Source organism: Cloeon dipterum, chromosome 4 (assembly GCF_949628265.1).
Source record: "Cloeon dipterum chromosome 4, ieCloDipt1.1, whole genome shotgun sequence".
NCBI lineage: Eukaryota > Metazoa > Arthropoda > Insecta > Ephemeroptera > Baetidae > Cloeon > Cloeon dipterum.
In genome coordinates, this window is record NC_088789.1 from 26,538,603 (window position 1) to 26,559,586 (window position 20,984).

General features: G+C 39.4%; 2 protein-coding genes across 3 annotated transcripts in view; one reads left to right on the top strand and one right to left on the bottom strand.

Annotated features, from left to right (window-relative positions):
* The window catches only part of LOC135942532 (Krueppel-like factor 6), a 111,273-nt gene extending 93,119 nt beyond the window's left edge, over nt 1–18,154 (top strand). For both annotated transcript variants that reach the window (XM_065488680.1, XM_065488681.1), the window contains 3 exons: nt 12,540–12,648; nt 15,454–15,695; nt 16,289–18,154. In XM_065488680.1, coding sequence (XP_065344752.1) covers nt 12,540–12,648; nt 15,454–15,695; nt 16,289–16,461 — 524 coding nt within the window. In that variant the 3' untranslated portion in view covers nt 16,462–18,154. The remainder of the gene's footprint in view (nt 1–12,539; nt 12,649–15,453; nt 15,696–16,288) is intronic.
* LOC135942534 (protein obstructor-E-like) lies at nt 17,873–20,644 on the bottom strand. The gene is made up of 5 exons (XM_065488684.1): nt 20,494–20,644; nt 19,416–19,616; nt 18,825–19,019; nt 18,253–18,463; nt 17,873–18,199 (listed from the first exon to the last, which is right to left on the bottom strand). Exons 1-5 carry the CDS (start codon nt 20,633–20,635, stop codon nt 18,193–18,195), a joined length of 756 nt encoding a protein of 251 aa, XP_065344756.1. The 5' UTR covers nt 20,636–20,644; the 3' UTR covers nt 17,873–18,192.
* Nucleotides 20,645–20,984: the final 340 nt, after the last annotated feature.

Genomic DNA, 20,984 nt, shown 5'->3' on the forward strand with positions numbered 1-20,984 from the left:
ATCAGCAGAAGCTCTCGCGCGGCCGGCAAAAAAGGGCGACGAGCAAGGTGGTCCTCGGCACGCAGCGAATATGATTTTATTGTTCTTATTTGTCATCTTGTCAGGCTAATTAATGGCGGATTGTGCATGGCCGCGCCTTGCTCTGACCGTCGTCTCGACTTTGATTTGACAGCTCAGCCAACTGTACAATAAATATATCGTCTTTCCTGCACTATTTATACGTCAAACAAAGTCCCAAGCGCAATATTTCCACGTGTTCAGAGCAGCGATTTTTGCATAGAACATCTCAAATTATAAATAATGATATTTTTAAATAAAATATTCCAAATCACATGATTTCTGTTTGAGGAAAGGTTAAAAAGGGCTTCGAAGAAATGAATCGAGCTCGTCACAAAAGTGTAATGGCATACAATTAAATCGACTGATTGCTTCATGCCAAACAAAGAAGGAAAGGGCGCAATCAAAATAAATCGTGCGATTTAATTAAACTTTGGGCTGTGGCGGTTTGATGACCGCAGCTTCTGAAAGCATGTAATTACCCTCGCCAAAAAGAGCCCTTTCGGTCCATTCTTTCTCATGATTTCTCGAGAATCCAAATATTTAAAAGGCACTCTCGTTTCGAATTCTTCTACGTAATCCATCGACTTTCAAGAGAGCATGCTGCGGCGGCGGCATTCGAATCGCGTGAGCAGGAAGAATCCAAAACGGTGCATTTCTTTTCTTCTGTCTCGGTGTGCGGTCGTCGCGGAGAAAAGAGAACAGCATCCTTTTTCACTCGAGCCGGCTCAAAAGTTTGTGTTTGAGTGACTTATCCATCTGCGCGAGTAAACGCACGAGCTGGATTCCGAGGAAAAAAGTGCGTTTCCGACTGAAATGAAGCTAACTGTTCATTAAACAAATGCCCCGTCCGTATTTGATCGCAAACGCGTATAAATAAAATGCGACGAGAGAGCTAGAGCTGGCCGGCTGAAAACTGGACCTACCGCGTTGACACACACTCGCATACACACACACAATAACGAGTATATTATGTCAATCATTGCGCCGCTTGACAATGAGAGAATAACTCGACTCGGCTTTTTTCTGCACTCAATATTACTGCTGCTGGACGAGACCGAGATATAGAAACTTGTGCTGCACAGGAGGGATCGCGCTAAGTGCTTTTATGGATTAAAAATAGTCTCTCTATACTATCTGACTTGTAATTTAATTAAATGGTGCCTGAGAATAACGAATCAGACTCGTAGATTGTTGAGTAGAGACATGTCCAGACATTCCCTGTTGACAACAGACTGTCTAGAAGCGACTGCAGTTTGAAAAGAAGGGATAGAAAATATTTAATTTTGAGCTGTATATATACAGAGTATTTTTAATACTATGTACAAATTAGGAAAAAGCTAAAAAAATCCCAGGTTGCCGTTTAAATTTGTGAGTAAATCGGCTCAAAAGATTGTATGCTTATCAATTGTCCCCTAACCTAAATTTATTTCACAATTTAGGGAAATTTAGCTCAAAATTCACATACCATTGGATAGATCACGGCGAGAGGAATCGAAGTGAAGCAAAATATTATTTTTTTATCGAGATATTTGGAAAAATCTGAGAATTAACTGTTTTCTTGGTCCTGTTTTGATTATTGCACATTGCCTGATGCTAATTTTCACAAACAATGAACTCCATGAACTACTTTCCATAGTCAAAAATGCGAAATGTTCTTAATTGGTTGCCTATAAAGCTATATTTTAATAATCCCTCAAGTTTCCCCTAGGAATAAAATTAGTAATAATAAAAAATTCATTGATAAAGCCTCCAGTAACGTTTAACTCCGATTTGAGAGAAATGAGTTGATTCGATGGACTCGAAATTACATTTATTGTGAAGATTTGTCTTGCAGAGTACAAAGTAAAAAATAATTTACAAGCAGGAACGCCCAATTCATAAGATTTGGCCCTTTCTCTCTTTCTCTCGACAGAAATCATCGAAGATAATGTTATTCTCCTTTTATCGAATGAGCTGCAATAAACTCATCTTCCTGACATACCGCAAACCGAGGTTTTGCTCCGCAGCCGAGCAATAAGTCATGAGTGCAATTACCCAATTACACGAAACAAAACGCTCTCGATTCATTCCGCCGCAAAGCGAGCTAGATTATTGCAATTCTGCGTGTGCGATCGACTTTTCCAATTTACATACCTCCGCTTCTTGCATCTCGCGGAGCGGCGGTTTAATGCGTTCATTAGGCACTCATTACATGCGATCTGCGCGACTCTCGGCCATCGCATCTTTCCCTCTACTTGCGATCAATTACAATCTGGTTCGTCCGTGTGCCACACACACGCTCACTTCCTCCACGTTCGATCGGCCGGCCTTTCGTGGAAACGGCCAAGATTTATTCTGCTATCTCGCGCGGCTCGGGTCGAATCGAGCACGTTCTTCGGCGCGGAGCGGCGCTGCGCGTCTCAAATTTTGACCAAATCCGTTTTAAGACTTCCAGATTTGCGGAGATGCGTATCGTTTGAAATGGCATAAATCAACAGCCTGGGTGGTTTCGCGTTGTGAGCTAGCTTTTTGCTCGGCCAAATTCCCCGACTGCACGCTTCTATTAAACTGCATGCATTCCTGCGTTTCTCCGCAATTTCCAGCAGCATTCTGCAGAAGGGAAAAAAAGAATTAATTACTCTACGCAGGTCGTCTTGCGGAGCAATTAATTTAGACGAGACATATCACAAATAACTTTTTAACTGCTCGCTATTCATAATTGAATTCCGTATTGTTTGCGAGAAAAGTGCCGCAATTTATACGTATTATATATATAAATACGCGAGTGCATAGGAATAAATTCCCTCGGTGGCCGCCGCGGCTTCAGCGGCAAAAGTAAGTTTCCCTACAAGGCAAATTTCAATGGTCAGCGCGCATACAGCGAAATAAATTAATGTGCTGCGACCATAAAATACATAACTCATTTCAACAAACAAGCAAACGTACCCAGTTGGTAATTGTAAAAGTGCGAGCAGGCTCGCTTTTAAACGAGTCACTCGCGGCCAGAGCTCATTTATCGTCCAAACTCCCCCACACCGGTTGCAATCGATCGGCTGTTCTTTGATTCGCCTTTTTTACGCTGCTGCGAAATGAATGCGTGCACTGCGTTCCAATGCATTTCATATATCAATTGCTGCCCACGGCGATTTTATTATATCTGAATCAGACAAAGGGACACCGAGCAGTGGTTGCACTCTGAAACTTATTTCGGTGCTGCAAAGTTGACTTTTTTAGTCCGAAAATTGATTCCATGATGAAATGAGGATTTTAATTTAATAAAAGAAAACAACCTTGCTTCTCAGAGTCAAATTTATTATAAAATTAAAGATTGTTGGGACTAGTTTAGGAAAATAGGGGTAAGGTGACGACAAAAACAGGAATTTTAATTAGAAGATAGGCATCCTACTGGGGGAAATTGGGAGTTTTTTCACACCTTTATATACCTTCTACCACATTAATACCATTTCAGTTTTAATGCAACAGAATTAGACTATATTCGGAGTTCTAAGTGACTTTTTCCTTAAAAAATTCCACTGATTTGCAATAAGCTTGCTTAATTAAAATATAATTTACAACATAACGCATGCACATTGAAAGGTTTATGTGGAATGTAATTTATAGAAAACAGTAAATTTTATGAAGGGACTCAGGGTTTAATGGGTGCCGTAAATCAGAGTTTGCATATTCAATGAGCAACAATTGTGAAGTGCCATACTGCAGGCTGATCAAAAATTAATTTAAAGTTTAAGAGCGCAGGCGACGGGAACGACCCCGCCGAACGGCCGATTGAATCAAGTGCAATAAGCTGGGTGTGGAGATTTTAATGCCCGCAAATGCGTGTATTGCAGGGCAATTTATTTTATTATTTTAATTTATATATATTCCACATCTGCAGCGAGTCTCTTTATTGCCAATAGACTGTTGGGCAAGCGAGCGGCGGCTATTTATTTTATATCAATTGGCCGTCGGTGTGATTTATTTAATTCCGCTCCACTTTATATTTATTTATATTTATTGAATCCCGGCTTCACGCACGCACAGACAGCCAGCCGACTTGCATTTTACACTACATTGTGCGTTTTTCCTTTCACTGTCGTGTGAGGATTTCATAACCGCTGCCGCGAATAAATTCAACTCGTAATTATTTATGTGTGCGTGCTCAACCGCGATGATATAAATATTTATGCACGCACACACACTCACACACACACTCACACATTCGCAATACACATGCAAGTGAATTTAATTGGACTCACGACTGCGCCGAGCAGCTGATTGCCAATCAATGCATTGTTTCCTCAATCAGCAGATTTTGCAGAGCGCATACCCCTCGAGATTTATTGTTATCGCTCCAATTCACAATGGCAGCCGCGTGACCATTAGAGCCAATATAAGTGCTACAACACTAAATGAGATAAAACGGCAATGCCACGTTCACAGATTGAAAACAAAAATAAACTTGAAGAGCTCTAGTCCGGATTTTTCGTTGTCTTTGAATTTTCCAAATTGTAAAATATAAATTTGTCATATTGTAATGAACTTTAATCATGTTCTCAGCTCTTAGATAAATTGCAAAACATTTATTTTTAAAAATCAAGAAACATTTTATATTGAAAAATCGATTTTGTTGCAACTGCAGTCGGTATATAATTAAAATATGGGTAGAGTAAACTGAAAAAATAAACCCTTTTCGGTTCTGAAAGAAATGCCACTTCATCACAATATCTGGGATTGATCCTCGCTCCTCGCTGAGCTTGAGAGTTTCGGCCTATGCTCCTTTGTCTGCTTGCTTTTAATGGCCGACCGGCGAATTATGTGAGAATCGAGTGTCCGCGGTAATTGCAGTTGATGGCTTTTCTCGCCACTGATGTCTTATTACTGTTTAATTGCCGCTCGAGCGCGGCTGCTCTCACTCAGCGCATGTAATGCGAATAGTTTGACTCGAAACGAGCGAATAAATCGCGGAATCCGCTGCTAGATATGACTGCATAATTATCCTATGGTTCGGCGCGCCGCGGCGGCAAAGGGCAAGAAGAAGTAACGATCTCGTTAAACGTTTCGAAAATCATTAGAGCGGCTGCATTCCTCGGTATAGCTGCCGACCGACCGACCGACCGAGGAGGAACAAAGAAAGCAAGCGCTCTCGCCGCTGCCATTTAGTTGGGTTTTAATCGCAGCCGACGGCCAAGCCGCAGATGAGCAGCAGTTTGTGTGTTCATTTGGCCGCCACCGCGTGCAGGTAATTCGATAAAGCTACCTGTTTGCAGAGGCCGACTTGCAAAGTCATCATCCTCTGGTTCGCCGCAGCGGACAGGTGCCGCGCAACACTCTGCGCCGCCGATAGTGCATTGTACACCACACCTTAAGAGACGTGCTATTAATCAAATGGAATAACACACGGCCGCGCTTCGAATTTTCATTCCGATTCGGTATTGAATAATCACACTCGACTGCGTGTCAGAAAACAGAATAATGTTGCTGAATTTAAAGTGCGTCTGATGGAGCCAAGAAAATTTGGTCGATAGACACTTGCAATAATTTTACATTTCTGCATGCACCGTGAAGGTTGTCAAAAAGGCTTGCAAGAGATGCCTGACGCCAGTGACAGTAATAAAATCCAATAGAAGTTTGTAACCAACTTTATTAAAGCAAAATATTTAGAACAAAGTCTCTTTTGTTCTTAAATTTCATAAAATAAATAACAATTTAATCTTGGTCTTATTTTCCTACAATTTTTTAAGAGAGTGTCTAAAAATCCAATGTAAATCACTAAAAACATTTATTAAATCGACAAAAAGCTTCATTTTTCTAGCAGTTTCTACACGACTTCCTTGTCGATTTAAACAACTTCTTAACGGTTGTGATGCAACTGAATAGTTGGTCTCAGCTGTTCCAATAAATCGTTCATTGGAAACAACTTGACATTCTGAAAATCAAATTTAAAAAGGAATTTTCCAAATGTCTTAAGAATACAGACGAGTGGCGAAAAGTAAAAAAAAAATTAAAACTGCATTCGCTCCCATTTCTTTTCTACTTGAAGCTAAAATATATTTGAATTACTCAGTCTTCGATCGCATTTCACCTAGTAATTTGTTATTATTTTTAAAAATAAATGTTGGCAGGACCAAACCTTTATCCGGGGATCGTTAAAAACCAATTAACAAAATAATTTGAAAAAACATTTACCATTTTAAAGTTTTTCCTTGCAAAAAAATTGTATTGCACTGCTCCTATTTAAAAATGGTGTTTTTTTAATTGTAATTTTCGTGGTAGAGTTCTTAAAAAGTCAAAATTAAATTAAATGGCCTTTCTATCTACCTAAAAAACAGAAAGACAAAAGAAATGTAATGATATGGCCAGTGGCTCAGTTCATCGGGTTGGCGAATCGAGGCGAAATTGCTCAATCAGTTTCCTGTGTGCTCGACTGCGATATTTTCGAATGACACCGCCCTGCTGCCACAGCCACCTCGGGGCTTTAGGTTAAAAAATCGCGCAGGTATGACGAGCAGCAGATGACCCGGAACTGGCGCGCTGCATTATTTATGTGCTGGGTGAGAGATGGGTGGACCCATCTCACGTATTTCGCCTCGTAATAAATGCAGCCCGAGTCGCTTTTGACCCACCCACGTGTGACTTTGGCAGGCGCGTGATTTTTGATACACCTCTTGCTTTCTTTTGCCCCTCTGTGTGTGTGTGTGTGTGTGTGAGTTAAAGTCGAGAAAGGCAGAGCACAGAGCGTCCTCCCGCTGCTGAAAAATTGGATTCTCGCGCAGGCCCCGCCTTTGTTGATGTGAATCTGATGCTGCCTCTTCAGGTGCCAAATGATCCCGCAGATATCATCTCACCTTTGGGAGGCGAGACACGGTGCATGTGACTTGGTTTGCAGAGCGACAACCGCGTTCCCACTTTTCCAACCAAAACCAACCGAATCCAACATATGTCACCATAATGCTTGAAATTGCATAACAACAGCGGATATAATTTTACCTTGAAATTATCATTTCGGCTAATTTACAAAATAAATTTGATTTATTCGTGAATTTTCTCAAATGTCTTGAATTCACCAGCTGCATAAACCCTAAGTGTTCGAAGCCGCCAACAGATGGCGCCACCGTAGACTTTCGATTTTAAGGCACTTCCGCTGCGATTTCAGAGTCCATTCTTCAATTAATATGCTCTTTTTTGACGTGCTGAAAACCAAAATCGGTTCAGCCAATCGCCGTAGAATCGTGAAAAACTATTTTTTGAACTAAACAAATATTTTCCAACGTTTCTACGGTGATTGGCTGAACCGATTTTGGTTTTCAGCACGTCAAAAAAAAAAGAAAATTAATTGAAGAGTGCTACATAGCTAGATTGAGACTGAAATCGCAGCGGAAATGCCTTAAAACCGCTTAAAAACAATTTTTTTAAGAAAGTCTGTGGTTGCGCCATCTGTTGGCGGCTTTGAACACTAAGGGTTTATGCAACTGGTGGATTAGGATGTATTAAGGTTTTCTTTGAAGAATAAATAGAAAAACAAATTGATAAAGTTTTGCAAAATTTAACTCTTCAAACTTCTGGCCCCTCTGTCTTTTAAAATGATAAGAATCTAAACCATTTTTTCTTATTCGTATTAAAGTCAGGATTCTAACGTTTCTGTAACTCTTATGACTTTGAGTGTCGAAATTTCTAATTCCAACGTTGCTCGCGTCGTTTGAAACAGTTCCACGTTAATAAACTCGAGTGTTTACTATCAAAATCCATCCCGGATTCAAATTGATTTGGGCCGCTTCCAGATAATAAATTTGCCAGCGTTGGCTGGGCGTGAAAAGAGTATTACGAGATATCAAATGCACGAGTGTGTGTGTGTGCTTGATTTCACCTTTTGAAATTGATGGTTCTGCGCTAATTAACAGTCTTCGCACAGCGTGCTGTTCGTTGTTCGGACCGGGATGGTAATTAATCAATTATAAAAACATCTGCCGCGAATCATAAATAAAATTCGGGGTTCGTGTTCGATTTCCAATAAATATTCGCTTAATTACTGCGTGTGAGTGTGAAATTTGGTGAGAGAATATATATTCCACTTTTTATTGCCTTTTATACGAATGGCCTCTCAACCTCGGCGTGAATCACTCTCGAGAAGAGTCAGTTCTGCTTTCATTTCCCGGCAGTTGGAGATGCGAAATAATCCTTTTCAGTTAGTTGGCCGAGCATATTTTTATAGCTGAGAGAGCACCCATTGAATTGTTCAATTGAAATATTATACTTTCAAGCGCGCTGTGTTCCCCGGCACATTACAAGGATATTAATAATTTTGTCAGAGCGCTGAATTTATAATGACTTTTTTCGCCGGCTCGCTTTGCACGGGAACTATTTATTTAATTGAACCAGACTGACTTCACAGAGAGACAGACACGCACACGATCATTAATTGAACTGGATTTTATTCAGATTACAAATGGGAACGCGGATTAAGGTGAACGTAATTTTACATCAAATGCGCGGGCTGCAGAACTCCTAATTAATTTATTTGATCTGATTATGAACTCCGTAAAGGCTAATTAATACAGATTAACTGGTATTAACGCCGGAAACTTTGTTTCATATGCGTTAAAGTTAAGCTTTACAAAAAAATGTGAAAATTTAAAAAAAAAATAAAAAGAGGAATGATACTGCAAAAGCCTGGAAAATGCTTGTTGCCAATGCATAAACTCGTACCTTAGAATTCATTTAAAGCCTAAATTTACGTAAGAAGCACTGTAATTTTTTGAGAAAATTGGCTTGGAAGTTACCGTGCTTTTCAAATGGCAAGGGCTGTCTCCTTACTTGAAATCCGATTTAATTTCAAAACCAAGAGTTTCCCCAATAAGTGGCATACACCGTTGAACAGATCTCGACGAGAGGAATCGGAATATGCCAAGAAAATATGTTTGAGCACTGTAAATTTTGGAAAAAATTGGCAAAATTTGAATTTCTACTGTAGTAAGGTCCTTTTTTATTATTGCAAAATGTTGAACAAATTGTTTATCGATCAATTGTATATGGCATCCAACAATTCAAATAATTTTCAATTGTTGCCCTGTATTTTTCCACTTTAACAAATAATAAATTCAATCATAGCTTCTTGATTATTTAGTCAACAATGCAAAAATTTATTATTTGTTGACTTTTAAGGTCTACATACTTTAAATTAAAAATTGCAGAAAAAGAAATTGTTGTTAATTTTTTAGATAAATATAAATTGACAGTATTTTAGGCTCTAAATTGATATATCTGCAAAAAAGTAAATATAAGAAAAAGACTATTCCCAAATTCTCTGGTATCAGGATTTTTAGCATAATTTTTGAAGTTTGTATCCTTGTAATTTTAATTAGTTGATACAGGTTAAAGCATGACGGTAGTCAGAGTCATCAAAAGCTGAAATTATTCAGTCATGCTTTTAATAAATAATAAAAATCGCGACTGCTTAATTTGTGCATTAAGTGGGCCAGGTTGTTTTTTTCCCACAAGAGGAGTCGATGGCAAAAATAATTTGCGGAGTCGATCAAGCAAAAAGGTCAGCCGCTTCATTTGCCGGGCGAAAAGTGCGCAATCACACGGCCGCTAAAATATTTTGAGTGCGGTGCGCGCGGCACGGAAAAAGGTCTTGAGAAAACACACACACACACACACACACACACACACACACACGCTTGATGATATGCAGCGCGCGCCGAGCGAGGGCTAGAGGATGGATAGAGATCCGGGTTGGGTGACTGACCCCTGATATGCGATTTTATTTTCAGCTTTTCGCCCGCGTGAGTCCGCGCCCGGGCCGCGGAACCACTTATTTAGCAGCCACTCGGCCGACATCGGGAGTAAATTTCCGAAATGCGCGCGGAATGCGGGACGACGGTCGTCGTAAATTAATTCGGAGCGGGCGTGAGACCAATTAGCGCTGCTCGCTCCGTGTGCACGCAACCTGGGTACTCACTCGCGGCCCGGCCTCTTCTTATCCAATCAGCACCTGTTGCGCTCGCTCTCGCGACCCACAGAGCCTTATTTTATCCTCTCTCACTCACACACACACACACACTCGCTCGCCTCTCCGTGATTTTTATTTGCGCGCAGCGGGTGACTGTTTCTTCACACTGATTCAGCTCTTCCTGTCGTGTTTAATTGACACTTTCGCCGCCGCGTGATTTAGTGGAAATCGGAGCATTTCACAACCTGCCCAGTTCCTTAGAATATATATATAGGCTTAATTGCGAAAGTGATCTCGGGCAAATTTGAATGCGCACAACTAAACATTAGGAATTAAAAATAATCATTTTGAACAAACTGATTTCAGAAGTTGAACTCACAGGGATAAATAATTGTTTATTGTATGCTCTGTCAAGAATGAGTGCAGCTCAGAATATTCCCTGCAACTAATCCTGTGGCGTGAAATTTGATATTCATAAGGCTTAAAGATGCCAGAACAGTGAGTTTTGGCTTTTAAGATTGGATTATCTTTTAAGGAAAGCTTTACGAACAGTTGTGAAAAATACTTTTTGCCTTTACTTGGAATACTATCTAAAAACTAGGAAAATGCCAAAATATTTCCAGGTTAGGCGTTTTAATTTTTTAGAAAATCGGCATAAACGTTTTCGTGGCTAATCATATTATATTTATATCGCAATTCACGGAATCTTTCCTCAAAATTCGCACACCATTGGATAGGTCGCGACGAGATGGATCGAAATCAAGCGAAAAATTCATTTAATTTTTCGTGAATTTTCTGATTTCTGATTTAATTACTGCAAATTGCAGAGATAAATAGTTTTTTCACAATGATTGGCTTGTAAAAGCCTTACTTTAAAGATAGAAAAAGTGTCATTTCGTAATTTATTAGTTTTTGCTTTTTCGTTTAAATTTTTAAATCTTTTGACAGTAAAATGATAAACTTATCATCACGCGGTTTCTTTGGGGAAAATTGCTTGATTGATCAGCACGTCACAAAGCTCTGTATACAGTTCACTCTTCGGCATAGACCTAAATTCATTCTATCGTCTGCCTGGGATCATGATAGAAATTGCGCGGATTTCTCCGATCGACGCACCAGCAATCGCTACACCCACAATTTAACTCCTCATTTCCAGCTGGGCGTTTATTATAATCACAGTAATCAACGCTTGCCGAACGAACGAACCGACCGGAGGAGCCTTCGAATTCCCTCACGTTTCTCATCACACGGGTCCCGTTGGCTCGTTTTATTATTCAAATCCATCTCTATCACTCTGATAAGGCGCTGGGATCTTCAGTGTGGCATAAAACACTCTAGATTTCAAAATAGTAATGCTCTCATTGTCATTGTAATGGCTTTCTTAATTCAATTAATGATATTTATAGAACTGCTGTTTCCTCCTTTTAGAAATAAGTGATCAGCAAATTAAATTCAAAGTACATCATCAACTATTAAAAAAATCTTTGTAGAGGTGTTTGCTTAGTTTTAAATTGAAACTGTTAATAAAACCAGTTAATTGGTTCGTTTTTGGTTGAAAAAAATTAGCTTTCTCCGCGTCTGAAACCTTGTTTCAGCTTAAGAGTTGAGTAAATTCGAGAAAACAACTTTTGAATGCCTCTTGGGGCTCTTGACCTTCAAAGAGAGCAACCAAATTTTATAATACGATAAAAATTCGACTTAAATGCAAGAGTTTTTTGCATTTATTATCTCCGAGCATAAAGAAGTCGCCGAAATTCGTGGATGCTGGTTTGATTAATGTGACTCTCCGATTTCATAAGTCTGCCAAGGTAACGCTCGCTTACACTTGCGCTAGGAATTATGTACGTGTCCACGGCAGACGCATTTTTCTCCCGAGTCCTTTCTCGCCGGGCTCGTGTAGCAGGGAAACCAAATCCAGGCCACTTTTTACCGAAAAATTCGTATAATTATTTATTAAGTCTCGGAGTTGAGAGCATAACTGTGAAATTTCGTTTCGAGATAGATTTTTTTTTCACTCAGGGGTCAAGAGATCACGAATGAGCGGCCACATCGAAATTCAACGAACCGCCTTATTTGAATATTTTAATTACATCTCGAGCGGCAGGGAAAACTTATTTACGTTCTCCGGCTAAGCTCGTTCGGGCGGGCGTTGTAAATATTGGAAAGTGGAAGAAAAAGCAGGCATGATAATTGTTAATGTACAAGCATTTCGCGTGTGCTCCTCTCACGACAGAGGGTTCTAATTTATGACTTAATAAGAAAAGCAACGAGCGCTGACCGCGGCGGGAGCAGAGCACGCTGGGGAAAAAAATCAATTTGGCGACCCGGACGAAACAATAATCGGCGCCGATGTGTAATTGTTTCTGCGCGCGGCACGCCCGCCCGCTAAATTGTGATTAATGATTGGCCGATAATTAGGGAATAAGCTGCCGCCATTAAATACGGCGTGATTGATTGGCTCGTCCCGCGCTGCCCGCGCACAAAAGCGGCTAATTACCCGCGCGGCCTTGCGATAATTAGATCTCAACGCCTGACCTCTCTCGTGTTGCAGCCGACTCGACCGCCCCCGCGCCCCCCAGCGATGACCTGGCGAACTGTATCGAGGGTCTGCGCACCAGCACCACCACCACCCTGCTCTCCCTGCAGAGAATCAAGGCAATGTGAGTATAAAAGTCAATTCTTGAACTGGAATAAACAACTCGCAGATAAAATTATGTCTGTCCAGAATTAAAAATAAAATAAAATAAAAATTTTGATAATTAGGGGTGAGCAGTAAAGGAAGTAAAATAAGAGACCACTGGTCCATTGGAATGAGAAAAATTAATTTTTCTTGTGAGTAATTGAAGGCATTTAATGGCCAATAAAGTTTTGATGGTCCACAAATAAAATTTAATGCTGAAATTAAGTGCCGGATCTCCCAAGGAAACTCTTACAGGATTCTACGTTTTATTTGGATGGTAAATTTAATATAAATGTGTTGACTAAGAGTTACAGAGCTTGGAAAAAATTAACCAAATTTTTGAGTTTTTGTTCGTTGTTTTTTAAATTTGATTATCTAGGAAATCTAAGAAAAATTAAATTATAAAGGTTAGCTTGGTGCTCGTCATAATTGAACAAAACAGGCTTCAAAACTCGATTTCTCATCAAAATTCAAAAGGATTCCTTAGGGCATCAATACCTCGCTAACGATGTTTAATTATAAAAATTATCCTGGTGACAGATCAAATACATCAATTTGATCAGATAAATTCTGCAAAATCATGGATTTTTCTGGATGACTTTAAATAAATTCCTTTCTTTCTTTCTTTCTTTCTGGAGAATTCCTTTTAAAAATAAAACTGCATTAAACTCGAGGCATGAAAGGCACCGCGGCCTGCTGAGGCCCGCGCACGATGTGTAATTGGTGGGTTGCGGGCATAATTATACCGATTGGAATGATATTCGCAATCTAGTTTCGACCACAAGTATCACTTATCTAGTGCGAAGTTGTTCCCTTCTCAGTCTGGCGGCGTGCTCGCGGTTGATCAATTTCAATAATCTGCTAAAATAATGGGTCGATCCACGCCTCGCCTTTCAATGCGTGCGTAGCAAATCAGAGACAGTGGGTAAGCAGGAATGCTATTTTATTGAAAACCCCGCCGCCTGCCTGGCTGGCGAACGGACGGACGGAATTGCTGCGAGATTCGCGCGTTCACTGAACTTGCTTGCATTCATTCCGTCCGTCCGTCCGTCCGCGCCTCAATAATTTACAATAATTGGTCTGCCAAGAGAATAGAAATGAAGATTGCGGCGGATTAGAGAGATGGTGACCCACTAATGAAGACAGATGCCTGTTTTTTGTTTGTTCTGGTCCAGCTAAAAGGATTTATTTTCAGCTAGGTTCCAATTATTCAATAATTAAACACGAAAAGATTTAAAATTGTGACGACACGACGAGTGAAATTTATGATCTTTCGTTTAGAGAACGTGCCAAGGCAATCAAATTGTTTGAAATGAAAAATTAAAAATAAAATTACTTCACATTTTCGTATATCAATTGCGGCTCATAGCATGAAATAAATTGTCTACTTGTTGTGGTTGAAAACTTAGTCCTCAGCCAAGAGTAATTAGAGTAAAGCCTTACAGAAAATTTGTGAAAACCCCTTTTTACCTTTACCAGAAATACTCCCTAAAAATGAGGTAAATAAAAGCTTAAAATTTCCCAAGTTGTCGTTTAAATTCTTGAGAAAATCGGTACAAAAGTTTACCATGCTAATCAAGCGGTGAGCACCAATTGTCTCCTTATTAACTTCACAATATAGAGTAATTTTCCTCAAAATTTGCAAACAGATTGCAACAAAAGGGATCAAACTCAAGCAAAAAATATTAATTTTTTAAAAAATAAACTGTCCTTCGATCCTGATTTGATTGTTGCAATATTTTCCTAACTAAAAACTCAATGAACTACTTGCTAAAGTCAACAATAAAATATTTGGCCTGTAGAGCTCTACTTTGAATGTTTTAAAACTTAAAGAATCAATTTATGATCTTGATTTACAAAGAAATAGTAGTAACGATAGTCTGATTTTATTCATTTCTAAAGCCAAGAAAATCTATTTTGGTCTATGCATTTTTAAAATGCAAATTAATATATTCCTTTCTGCTGTGGACTGAAAATTTAATCGCTGCAAGCTTCAAACCGATTTGTTCTACGCCGTTAGCTGTGAAGGGCTTGAACAAAGAATAACTCAACGGATTTAATTCCCCACTTTGTTGCGCCTAGTTTCGGCTCCAATTTGAATTTTAAATCTCTCCCAAGGGCACTTTTCACACTTTGCATCAGCGGTGACGCAGTGTATCGGCTCATACGAGAGAAATCGACGTTTTCCCGAAAACCGCGAACAGCCAAAGGGTTACTAGCGCGGCAAATAAACAGTTCGGAGCGAATAAACAGCAAATTAGCCGGCATGTGCGCGCTGATTTAATCTGGAAGAGTGCGGCAGCGATCGTTTAAAGACTTTAACAAGCATTTTATAACGGCCGCGGGCAAATCGAGAGCAATCCGAGGAACACATCCTCGCGCGCCTTATTGTCTCGCAAATCTACTCGTAATTAGTTTTCGGCTTTTTTCTTCTCTCCTTGAAAATTCAATTACACGCAGCACGCGGCTGCCTAAGCGCTGTTAAAAAGCTCATTTCGATGCGTGGCGAGAAAGCTGCTCGTTCCAAGGAGAGCTCCACTTTTATTGGTCTCCTGCCATTTACCATTCGCCTGCCGCCCTTTCTTGTTTATTGTGGGATTAATTGCTGCCAATGGACATTAACGCAAACTGTACTTGTGCGCTCGCCGGCAATAACTTCGCCGAAGAGCCAATCAGATTCCGTCAAATTATTTTTAATTTTATGCAGCATTTCGTGATTTCTTCTTTTAAAAGATCCAAAATTTATTTAATGGCATCATCGCTAATTCAGCATATCAAATTTCAGGGTGCTGCACAAAAATTCAGGTCCAACGCTGTCTTCCGTGCCCGTTTTGAACGGGGTCAACTCGCCGCCACCCCCCGCCTTCACCGCCCCCGCGTGTCCCTCGCCTGGAGGCAGCACCGGAGGAAGCGCCGACTACAGCGACAACCTTCGGAGAAGAAAAGTGCACAAATGCGATTTCGACGGCTGCAAAAAGGTTTACACGAAGAGCTCGCACCTCAAAGCTCACAAACGAACGCACACAGGTAGGCAACCTGCTCGACATTAATGCTGAGCCAGATGCATGATATTTACAACTTCTTAAGATCGTTTCACGAAAATCATGAATAAGCAATATACTAAAGGTTAAATAAAAAATTAATTTAGTTTCTCTTTACTAAGCATCGGGCCGAAATGATTGAATTGGAAGAATTGTAATAGTAAATTTCCGACGTAATACAGCGGGGGCCAGATGTGCGATAAAATTGGTTCCTACTGCGCAGATCCAAGATGGCGTCTGAATGTGGGAAACAAATGGATTGCCGTACGAGTGTCAAGAGTTTGTTTTTACGATCCAAAAGACACAATTAGTACAAGTAATGCAAATTATGTCACAATGTTGACGAAAACTTGGTTTTCACGTGACCGTTTTTTGGCGCTATACTCCACCGAACGCCATATCTGCGCGTCGCACGAATCTGGACCCCGCTGATATTAATAATTAAAACAAATATAGATAAAAAATCATCAATGCAACTTTGTTTTGTGCCTGACTTCTGATAAAACATTTTCAATGCTCACTGACAAGTGACAATTAAGAGAATATTTTATTTTAATAATCAACCATTTTGTTTTGCAGGTGAGAAGCCTTACAATTGTACCTGGGATGGTTGTACCTGGAAGTTCGCTCGATCTGACGAGCTGACGAGGCACTATAGGAAGCACACCGGCCAGAAGCCTTTCAAATGCAACCTGTGTCAGAGGTCATTTTCCCGGTCGGACCACCTCTCTCTGCACATGAAGAGACACTGATCGCGGCCTGAGAGGGCCAAAAACACGACTGCAAGTTACCTGGCCAAGTGTTTGACTCACAATCAGCATCCGTCCTTTTACGAGACTTTGCTAATAACTTTTTACACAATGTCATATTGACTATTTTCATCTTGCCAAAAGTGACGACCATGCAAGGGCTCAAAAACAACATTTATAGCTCAGAGTTTTGAAAAAAAAATCACATTGTGGCCTTCTCTGACAATGAAGATCAGTAGTTTGTAACAACTTCAATTGTGAATGATGAAGTCTAACCACTGGATACTTAATAAGTTCCTTAAGATCGATATTTTACACTAGCCGTAATGAACATTCCTTCGTAACGTGTTATTTGTCTGGTAGATATCGAGAGAGTTCAAGTGTATTTATTTTTTATTCGCGGAGCATCGCGTGCTGTGTGTTCCGACCAAGGTGTACCTTTATTCCTGTTGAAGAGAATCCAAAAATATCCATTGGTTGTGGCATTCATATTTTCTTATAGTAAGAATGTGTGGCAGTACGCACAGACTGCGATCTGAATAACTGGTGCTAATACGGCATGAAGACGTAAAATAGGGAATTTTGTACAAAAGACGAAAAATATGTAGCGAGTAGTAAGGAGAAACGACAATGACGTGTGTGAATAATGCATTGTAATACAGTGCCTTATGTATCATAAACGACACTGAAAATCGGGACTTGGCCATTCCTCATGATTATTTTTTGAAAGATGCGCGTGCACATCTCTCATCAATAATGTAAGAGTTTACTTTGTAATTTGTATACGAGTCCTATCTCTATGACAAAGAGAACAGATTATTAGTTTTTAGTTTTCGAATTGTGCTTTTTCAGTTGACTCTTATTTGGCCGAAAGCTGCTTTTCCTTACCTTAGAATCCAATTTTTCTAAAACGTTACTTTTCCTAGCTTAAAGTGACAAAACCTGAGCATTTGGGCAAAATTTGTTGCTTTTCTTTACGAGCTTTTTCATCGATGCCAGGCTCTTTCGGTCAATCAATGATTGGGACATAAAATTAATTTATAATTATCCATTTGATTGGACTTAAGGAATGTTTTTAAACTTGTAAGCTACATTCAACTAAAAAGCACAAGTCTATTGGTGACTCCACTTTTTTTTGTAATTAGCTAAACAACGACAAACAGTTTTTGGCCAGTTTTTATTTAGTTTATCTCCGAAAAGCTGATTCCATCAGTTTTGCCACTTTGATAAAAAAAAAAAAAACTGCGGCAGGTTACTTAACTTGCGATCAGATTGTCGGCATGTTCATTCATTTTCGACGCACTCTCTTCACATGCCGTAAGATCTCTATCATTTAAGTAGATTCAAATTGGTTGATTGCCTAGCAGTGTGTAATTTGAGATTTTTTTGTTATTCCTGATAAATACAAATCAACTCATTTGTGAAGTATATGCTTTTAATTTATTTTTTCCACCGCCAGCTTGTACAGTTTAGAGTTACATCATAATCATCTTCCAAAACACATTTTGTTGCTTATTGTAAATAGTTCGACTCTGATGAAGTAATTTAATTTTTGTTGAGTATTATGTACTACACCCCTTAACTTGTACGCGAATGATGATGATACAGAATGCATGTCGCTAAAATAATTGTTGATTACAAATGATTTTGTATTTTTGAAAGGACACAAATGAGAAATAAATGTGACATAGTTGGACAGACAAGTCTTTCATTATTCAACTCTTCCTCTGGAGATTACGCACTGAAAATAAAACGGAATCAAAACGACTGAGGAAAAGATAAAAAATTGTATACCATCCGGTAACGTTCTCGGCTCCATCGCAAGTTCCAATGAATTCGTTGAAAGCCCTGCCGACTCCACATCTGAACAGTCTCGGCCGGCCATTCTCGCAGATGAAGAAGCGCGTGCAGTCACCGTCAGGCGAGCGGAATGAATTGAAGCCGCCAAATCCAACAGGACCCAAACTGCTGACCTTTTCTTCGGGGCACGAGAATCCCAAAAACTCTGCAAGAGGTCGTCGGATGAGCACAATACTAGATTTATTTGGGCGAGCCAAACAACAACCAACTATTTCGTGTTCGTCTTTTGTTAATTTGCATCTAATTTAATTGGGAATTAATGAAAGTGTATGCTTGGAAGATAAACAGTTTTTTCTTCAAAATTACACAAAATTGACCTAATAGCTGGCATACAAAAATAAAATTAATCCTCCCATGTAAACAAAGCCAATTTTTTATTTTCAATGTGTTTTTCTTTAAATTAGGAAATATCAAATTTTAATTAGTTAAAGAACCCAGCCAAAACAAATTGCTCTAAAATATTTCGACAGTTTTTTTTTCATTTTTACACGAGAAAAAAAACGAACCTTCAGTGTTGCAGTCGTCGACAAGGTCAGGCCAGTTGCACTGGTAATTAGTCGAGTCGAAGGCCAAGCCTTCTGGACAGTCAAAGACGTATCCCCTTCCATCGGCACAGTTCATAAACTGTCCACAATTAGCAGCGTCACCTATCTTGAAGTAACCAAACTGGTGTGGACACTCTGAGGTAGGCTGTGGAGGCTCTGCAAAAGAAAAACGCCTGCTCAGTTCGCTGAATGCAACCGGCAAGACTGGCTTGTCGAGCCGGTTGCGTACTACTTCGTGGTTTCAAACTTGCAAGGTCGATTGGAGGCTCATTATAATTATGCTGTAATTTTCTGAGAAATACTATTAGTTAAAAAAATACTCTCTGGTAGTTTCAATGGGAAATTCAATGAATGCAGAGAGCATGTAATTATAATGTAATGACGGGAATGTAAAAAAATGAAATGTCAACCGACAACAAGTTGTAACATTGAGTTGCAGATTAGTCGTTTTTCAATGGCAGATAACTCAATTTATTCAGTAATTAAAGACAAGCTTGGCATTTCTATACTTTCTATGAAAAAATATTACATATTATTAATAAATTCACTCACGAGTAGCCTCCCTCCCTGTGCAGTCGACATCTTTGGGGTAGCCGCAAGGATAACCGAACAGCCCGACCTTGGGGTTGAAGAGCAGGCCGTCGGGGCAAAGTTTTTCAGTCGCCTCTCCTTCCTGACATTCAACATACTTGTCGCACTGCCGCGGATCTGCGAACCTCCCGTTTCTCTCGGGGCATTGCTGTGCGCAAACACCTTGAAAGGAGATTATTCGTGCGAAACCATTAATTTAAGATTTAAGAAAGCAGAGCTACTTTTTACATCGCTTGATTATTGCTCATGAAAAAAATTTGCATCGAGATTTATAAGGAAAGTCGCAGTCAGCCGTCTGGTTGACCTTGCCATTTAACGTAAAAGAGAAAGAATGAAGCTCCTCGCTTGATAATTTACAGCGCACTTCTTTCAACTCAAATACCATTAAAGATGATTAAATAAAATATTATTTCTTGGTGGTATTATGCTTACAAAATTGTTACAAGACATAATATTAATTCATGGGCTCCATTAATGACTGATTATGTGAAAAGAAATGTGAAAGTTGAAATTAAAATTCTCAATATTATAATTATGACATTTAGAAAATAATTTTCAACAAAGAAAAACCAACCTCGAGTGTAAACAGAATTATTGAACATTTTTATTGCTATTTGAAGTTTTAGGTGTTATAATACGTTGAATGGAAATTTAGAATTAATTTTTAAATTCCATTTTGACATCATGAAATTTTGATTGCTCTTTTCAGTGCTTCAACCAAAAGATCGTAAAGGAATATTTAACGATGGTTTCTTCAAATTAATTAAATTGTAATCTCCAAAATTCAATTCACCCGCCAGGGTCTTCTTGGAATAAAAGCTAAAAACCTGTGGAGCCCTGCGCTAGGCGATTTTTTTTTCATTTAAAGAGGCAATAAATTACAATTTTTCCAAAAGAAATTAATAAAACACTCGAACCGACGCGATAACAATAAAACAAATAAATAAAAAATTATCTTTTGTCCTATAATTTGTAAACATTTAAAAAAATATTGTTCCTGTGATCAACTCATGTAAAAATTTCATTTTAAAATACTTACAGATGAAACCTATGATGATGGGAATCCAGATTCTGTCCATTGTGTACATTCTGGCAGAGGAGCAGCGACTGAATGGTTGTTTTGCGAGAAAAAAGTAAGAGGACGAGTGTGATGGGTCACTGAGGGTCTTCGGTGTGCACATCTTAACCAAGTTACGAAGGCACGCTTTTCCTCCCACTACCGTGACTTGTTCTACGCATTTCAGCCCCGAGCATCCACCTTACGCTGCATCTTTGTCCAGTTAGAGTGGCTAAGTGACACTTTATTTTTCAATTTTCCTCGACATTGACGGCTTCGATTCCTGTCTGTTCTGTGCAGACACGCTGCTCATTCAGAGCCGCATAATGCTGATGCTGATTATTTATCTTGACAGGTATCGATTCGTCTCGCATCAAATTCAAAGCGAAATTGACGTTTCCAGATCAACCGCTTTCATGCCATTTGCAAGGCTCCACGCCGAGATTAGTGTGTGTGTGTGTGTGTGTGTGTTC

What these genes read in the sequence shown, in the direction of transcription:
- LOC135942534 (XM_065488684.1), bottom strand. Translation starts at nt 20,635, where the DNA reads ATGTGCACACCGAAGACCCTCAGTGACCCATCACACTCGTCCTCTTAC. An exon ending in CACAGGGAGGGAGGCTACTC is followed by an intron (nt 19,020 to 19,415) that starts GTGAGTGAATTT and finishes TTTCTTTTGCAG; the next exon opens with AGCCTCCACAGCCTACCTCA. An exon ending in CGACGACTGCAACACTGAAG is followed by an intron (nt 18,464 to 18,824) that starts GTTCGTTTTTTT and finishes GACCTCTTGCAG; the next exon opens with AGTTTTTGGGATTCTCGTGC.